Here is a 7,338-nt window from a genome sequence, read left to right as displayed (position 1 = left end):
ATCCAACCTCCTCGATTTCAACAAACTATTCCATACAGATACTGAAACCCATACAAGAACACCTCAAGTATCGCTACTTGCTATAAGATCAGAGATGTTGCCGAATTAGTTAGATCATGTACTTAAGGGAGACCAGTACACAACTGTAACTATATAGCCACCATGCTTGGGAGGGGCTAAAGTAACGATCGATTCACAATGTACTCCTTCACTCAATCTGCAAAGCACTCTCTTTGCGGGTTTTCTGTATTGTTTCATAGTATTTTTAAGCGTGCGCTTTCCTTTAGCACTTTGCTTACCCCATGTAAATAGCCAGGAGGGGTACATGCGATGAAGGTTAACTGTTAACCGATCGAATATTGGCCCCTCTAGCTACACTACAAAAGATAGTTAGCATCAATAAATTGTTACGCTTTATAGCCTCTTGGATATCCGATATTTTTTTAATGCCCCTCTTACGCTTGGCCCCCGTATATAAGTATGATCAAATACTAGGCTAAACACGCTTCTAACGAACGTAATTTAGGTATCTATTCAAGATTCAAACTCAAGACCGTATTATTTTTCGAGTTCAGATCTTAATTAATTTCTACCAGCTTCGTCTATTTTAGGCTGAGTTTATGATTGGAGCAGTGACATAAATAATGCTGGGGCATGAGATCAATTTTCAAAGTGAGTAAATGGGGAACAGAAAGTGGATGGGATTGGATATGGAGGGATGGGGGAAAGTGCATGGAAGGTGTTTGGAGTTTGGAGGATGTTGGAGGATGAAGCGGCAAAGATCGTTGGAAGATAAGAGTCCATCCATAATCAAATCCAAACCCTCCCATTTTTAATTGTCGACAGCATTTTTACAAGTCCCCCGGCATCCTTAGACATTTGAGATTATAGTATGATTGCTAGCTAAAGACTCGTCGAATTAGCTTCCACCTATCGAAGATCGTGATCCGGCCATATGCATGTCGGTATGGACAGAGAGATTTGTTTCAGAGTGATCGAACCAGATGTCTTACTAACACGATTTGGATATATCTCGAGAACTTTTCAGGCTGGGCTACAGGATGATCATCGAGCAAGTGTAATTTGGCCTCTAATAGCTTAGACTGAAACACGGATTAGGGAGGATTATGAAGGGATGGATTATGGAGGGTTATAATACAAAAAAGCGGTAATGTAAGTATCTGGTAAACAAATCCCGTATCCACATCTCTTCGAGCTTAAAAAGCTCCAGGTTTTCTCAAATAATCACCAGAAGTTGAAAGCAGCAGCAAACTGCGGGTCTGAAGAGAAGGTAGCTAGGGAAGTGCCGAATTTTTGCTCCAGGAGACTGCAATATCCAATTTGTCCAGGAGACTGCAATATCCAATTTGTCATCAGCCAAGACTCGATCCAACCGTTCTTTGATATACATAATAGTTTAACTAGAAGGCATCATCCAAGATTTACCAACTTATATAAGAAACAGTCAAAAGTACACAGACGACAATATAAATTATAAGGCAACCGATAAACGTTCTAGTTATTACCTGTTCCAATACAGAAAGTAAATAGATCCCAGAGATATATGCTTTGTTTGTTGTATCTCTTTCGGGATGCATCCATTTCTTTCCCAGCATGCAGATCGCAGAGCTAAACGAGACTTTCTGTTGCCAGCGTTTTGCCCTCATCAGTATCCCATTATTCTCTCGCTACCCCTTGCCTTGCTGCAACTCAGAACCCCAAGACCTTCAGAGCTCAATTGTAAAACATGTGCACATATTTCGAACAACAAGAGCAGTCATATGTTACAAGGATTTACCAAACTTACAGAAAAGGCCAATAGTACAGGTACAACAATCTGGAATTGCAATTCATACCGATCAAACTTCCATGAAAACAACAATACTGATCACTTCGGAGATGTTACTGTTATCAATGTTGCAAAATAATGGCTCGGGCTAAACCCACACCCCATATGGCTAGGGCCACCACTTTTATTGTCATGAACAAAATTATCCTTTATCTCTCCATAGAATCCAATTTTCTAGGGCCCACTTTTTAAGGGAAATTTTGTCCATTTACCATAAAAGGGGTGGACCTAGCCATATGAGATGTGGATTTAGCCCCACCTAAAGATAAATTTGCTGTTATGTCGGGTCAGAAGCCATCTCCTGTGCTCTTTATTCAACTCTATGCATTGCCGAGAGCTTGCAACATTTCCCGTCAACAGTCAGAAATCAGAGTGCAGGGCGTTGATCCGATTCTTGCGTGAAAGAGCTCAAAGAACTAATTATGGATTCATACACCTCAATCCCCTTCAGGAAAACCTTATCCTGCAAGAACTGCCAAGAGAAAATAACCCAAAATTGTTACTATTATCCCCGCACTTAGCAATGTAGAAACCTACAAACCGTTTACTACCTCATTGTGGTCATGGAGCAATATGGGAGTATTAGTCATTGGTGAGAACCCGAGAGCAGGAATCCCCATCTGCCTGATGTAGCGTGAATCACTGGTTGAAGATAAAATCTCGGGCTTTGCTAGCTTGCCTCCTACTGCCGCAATAGCTTGATTAAAAACTGACCACCATGGGTTAGATTCATCAGTTCTCGTCATCAGAGGACGCCCTTTGTGGTCCCTGATGGGTCCTGTCTGGGTTATCTGCCACATATATTAAAGAAATATCTCTTAGACATGTTTCAGAGTTTCTCCAACAAATTTCGAAGCACAGATAACTAGAGACATTTCGAGTCGTTCCAAAAAGAAATCATTTCAAAGCACATATCAGAAAACATATAAACGGTCAGATGGTGCACAACCATCATCGAGTGAAGCAGACCAGAATCTCTTTGGCAAGGTCCAAGCTGTGCTGCACATATTCGTACATACTATACAATCATTGAATGGGAAACTACTCTAATATCATGCAACAACTCATTTAGATCATTAGGACACTCCGCATTGTAGGCTCTTGAGAAAGATTTTCATTATCTGTATCTAGTTCCAAACCAGTAAGTGGAACCTGAATCTCTTCGGCAAGGTCCTTTTAAGATTCCGCTTACTCTTAGATTACTATGATTGGATAGGTAATTAAGCTAAGAGTAGGAGATAACTCATTGACATCATTAGGACAGTCAGCATTGCAGGTTCTCGGGAAAGATTACCATTGTCTAATACCAAGAGGATAAGAAAACCAGAAAGGAATCAACCCAGCCATTTCTGACTCCATCCAGTAAAGTATTACAAGTCGAGTATTGTGCTGAAACCCGCTACTTACCCGGTATGTCATTTTTCTGATATCAGGGGCCCATTCCTCAGCGATTCTTTTCTTCAACAGATCTGGGTCAGCAGTCGGAGGTAGGCGGCAATCAAAGCCTGCTTCTGCTTCAGAAGGTTGCATATTCATCACAAAACCCTATAGATATCCCAAAAGTTTGTTAATCCTATGAAGTGATCAAGTCCTTTGAAAATCTAAGCTTGCTAAGAAGATGCACTGACGACCTAAATCAAGCATGCACAAATGGTATCCTTCACGAGCAGACAAACCTCGAAACATATAGAACTATGGGTTACCAAAACGAGGGACCAGCATAATACATTAACAAACTTTTTTTGTTTTCGTAATACCTAAAAGCTAAAGATGCAGAAAGGCACATCACGGCAACATATATTGTAAGAGATATGATCACTCAAGCGCTTTGGTTACTTAGATACCACATATCAATGAAGGGAAGCTCAAGCTTAAAAACCAACAAGTAATGAAGATGGCCAAAGACAAGAAGCTCACAGTGGTGGAAGGAATCCCAGCTTTCACATAGACGGGATTAACTGAAATAACCTCTGAGTTTGCAGCCATCCCAGCTTTAACCTTATTGAACTGGCTCTCCCTGAATTTGCTGATGGCTTCCACACTCTTCATCATATTCTCCATTGCACTGTTATCATACATTCTGGAACCATGTCCAGGTTCTCCCATGGCCTTAATCACGAGCTGCCATGGGGACCTATCTGCATAGAACACTCTAAACTCATCGGTAACCGAAGCCTGCCCTTCATCCAAGTAAAACCCCACGTTCAATTCCTCAAACTCCTTTGATGGCACAAACTTGGCAGCCCCATCAAATCCCCCGATCTCCTCATCGGGAACATAGGAAATGTGAACTGTCCGAGTGGGCTTGAAGTTTTTAGCCTTGAGGTTCCGAATGGCTTCCAGGTACTGCACGGCTATGCACTTGTCATCCTGCGCCCCACGGGCAAAGATCTTACCATCAGGAGATCTGATGGCAGAGAAGGGAGGGTGCACCCATTTCTCGGGCTCTACGGGGACGGAGTCCATGTGGGAGTTTAAGAGTACCGAAGGGAGTGACGGGTTCGAGCCCGGCCATGTCACGAGAAGCACTGGCTTGCTCGGGACGAATTCGAGGACTCGGGTTTGGAGGGAAATGGACAGAGCTTGGGTCTTGAGGAAGGAAACTGCAGGGGCATAGTCGGGGTTCGGGTGGGCTGTGTTTATTCTAAGGTATTGCCTGAACCGGGCAATGGGTGAATCATCATTTTCTTCATAAGATGACTCCGCCAGATTAGCAGAGAGGAGAAAAGGGGTGTATAGTGCAAGCAACAACAATGGCAGAATCTGTTGATTGGCCATGGAAGCAATTGCTATTGCTGTGACACAAAGAAAGCAGCTCGAAGTGAAACTAACTACTCAAACCAAATCCGCGATAAAGCCGGGATCATCATCTCATATCAGTTGAAGCATCGTGGCAAAGCATCAAAGCTGTGAGCAAGCAGGGTAACAGAGCAGGATGGGAGTCAGCAAACAAAATAACAGAAATCACAAAATTGGTAGAGACTGAGCTGTGCCATCAAAGCTACTGTGAATCAAGAACTGCCACAAACCCGAGTTCCAACGATACCCAACAAGCAATTTAGAGCGTACTGATCGTAAATTGATAAGAGGTAAGGAGAACGATGGGAATACCTGCTTCGAGGACGGAGCACGAACTCAGTCTCAGGTGCTCGGTGACTCGGGGTCTCGGTTTCGAGGAGTGAGCGAGCTGCACTTTTGTTCTAGGTCAAACATTGTCTATTTCTTTATAAAAAAAAAAAAAAAAGAAAAAAGAAAAATTACCTTTCTCCCCCTAAACAATGGAGTCGGGGCTCCATTGCCCCATAAACTATTTTTCTAGAACATTGTCCCCTCAACTTTGACCAAAGGCAAATGTACCCCCCGGCGTCACGTCTACCGTTAAAATAAACAGAAATTGGCATGTGTTATGCACATGACCCAGAAAAACTAAATAAAATTTAAAAAACCCAAATTCTGGGGGAAAAAGAAAGTTGAAGGTCATCAGGCTCCTCGCTGACCCTCCCCCAAATCATTAACCCCACTTCCGCTCTCCAAAATTGAAGGACACGAAATCGGTGCCTCCACCGCTCCAATTTCCCTCCGTTCCTCTTTTTGAGAGGGAGATCCAGGGCGATGGTGGCTAGCGACGGTGCCACCAATGCCCCCTCCTTCTCCGATCGACTGAACTCTCTATTTTTTTCCAATTAATTTCAAAAATTGTCTTTTATTTATATTCTGAAATTACAAAAAAGCAAAAGAAAGGGGTCACAAATGAAAAACAGATAAAGTATGGGGCAATCAAGTAAAATATCATTTCAATCTATATATATATATATATATTTGTATTCCATTTTATAAAATGGGGGTAGAATTGTAAACGTTTAATAAATTAGTACGTTATATAGAAATTAAATAATATTAATTATTATTTTAATTAAAGGAAACATATCCAAAAAAAACATTAAAAAAGAATTCTAATCACTTAATGTTATTTTATAAGCAAACGCTATTTTATTAGTAAATATAATCACTTATTGATGTTTTAAGTAATTGCTATTTTATTAGTAAATAAATATACATAATTTTAAAGACATTAAAAATTATTAAAATTTTCTTAATTAATTTGAATAATCATTATTTACCTTATGAAAGTTAGATTGAGTAAATCTTTCATTAAGTGATTAGTCGTTTTATCTAAAATTATTCAAACTTGACGACATGCCTGTACTCATGCGCGTGCTAGAATTATTGTCTATTGGGCCCAATGATTTTTTTCTTTAAATATGAAATATAATCGACTGATATCATGAATAAAGAAATATTGTAAGTTTATTACGGGGCGAAGGAAAATCTTTTTTATTATAATTTTATTTAGGTTTAATAACCAAAAAAATCTCAAACTTTTCACTTTTTAACGATTTTAGCACGAACTTTTTTCTTTAACCAATTAAATCACAGGCTACCAATTTGATAAAAATATCAGCACACCGTCAATATCTCTGTTAATTTTAACCGGAATTGCTGACGTGTACGTGATTCATGGTGATTGACTGAGTAAATCCCACATTTTTAAAAGATAAAAATATTTGAAAATTTAAAAAATAGAAAAAGAAAAAAAGATAATTGGCTAACAGTGAGGAGAAGGGGAGGTGGCCAGCTGTGGAGGCCTCAACGCCTGCTACCACCCCCAATTAAGGTCGTTGGCGACATTTCTACTAGCCACCTCCCCTCTTCCTCACCATGTGCCAGCTACCTTTTTTTCTTTTTCTTTTTCTATTTTTTTTTTAATTTTTAGAAACTATTTTATTTTTTTAAAAATGTGAGATCCACTCGGCCAATCACTGTGAGTCACGTGGCATCATCACATACACGTTAGCAATTCCGATTAAAATTAATGGAGATATTGACTGTGTGCTAACATTGTTATCAAATCGATAGTTTGTGATTTAATTGGTTAAAAAAAAGTCCATGCTAAAATCGTTAAAAAGTGAAAGTTTGAGATTTTTTTGGTTATTAACCCTTTTATTTAATGAGTTTGGTATACTTAGAAGCATATCATTTTACATAATACCTAATTTTAGATTGAATATTTCTATGTCGATGCAATATAATTGTAAAAAATTATTCCACTCTCAATTGTGTAGTGATCCCGATTTGGAAAATGGCTTCCATTCTGAACTTGATAAAATTAAAAAAAGTGAAGCAAATGGAAAGTAGCTTGGGAAAAGTGTCTCAAGCAAAATGGTACGAGACACAAGTAGCTTCGGCTTCTAAGAAACGTCTCAAGCGAAATGTGAGGAAACATTTTGCATCTTAATCCATCTGAATGTTATCAACCTCAAGTGTTTATCTATATTATTCTTAAAGTATGCTTATAATAACTTGAGACATAATAAATCCTTGAGTATGACAAAACAAAAAAAAGTATTGGGCCACAAAAAGGATTCATTAAGATAACTTTGAATTAACCAACATGGATTGGTTTAAACTGTTCGGCGCTTGTTTCATTT

At 39.3% G+C, this 7,338-nt stretch overlaps 1 protein-coding gene across 3 annotated transcripts; it reads right to left on the bottom strand.

The window, feature by feature from the left end:
* Positions 1–1,115: 1,115 nt before the first annotated feature.
* LOC116188426 (aminoacylase-1) lies at positions 1,116–5,048 on the bottom strand. 3 transcript variants are annotated; one of them, XM_031517780.1, is made up of 7 exons: positions 4,961–5,048; positions 3,767–4,756; positions 3,257–3,394; positions 2,401–2,640; positions 1,808–2,321; positions 1,527–1,703; positions 1,116–1,353 (listed from the first exon to the last, which is right to left on the bottom strand). In XM_031517780.1, exons 2-5 carry the CDS (start codon positions 4,625–4,627, stop codon positions 2,217–2,219), a joined length of 1,344 nt encoding a protein of 447 aa, XP_031373640.1. In that variant the 5' UTR covers positions 4,628–4,756; positions 4,961–5,048; the 3' UTR covers positions 1,116–1,353; positions 1,527–1,703; positions 1,808–2,216. The 3 variants fall into 3 exon arrangements, with proteins under 3 accessions (XP_031373640.1, XP_031373641.1, XP_031373638.1); XM_031517781.1 differs by having other exon boundaries at positions 2,109–2,321; XM_031517778.1 differs by having other exon boundaries at positions 1,527–2,321.
* Positions 5,049–7,338: the final 2,290 nt, after the last annotated feature.

Source organism: Punica granatum, chromosome 8, assembly GCF_007655135.1.
Source record: "Punica granatum isolate Tunisia-2019 chromosome 8, ASM765513v2, whole genome shotgun sequence".
In the NCBI taxonomy this organism is placed as follows: Eukaryota; Viridiplantae; Streptophyta; class Magnoliopsida; order Myrtales; family Lythraceae; genus Punica; species Punica granatum.
Note: the sequence above shows the minus strand (reverse complement) of the source record. Positions and strands in the feature narration are given on the sequence as shown.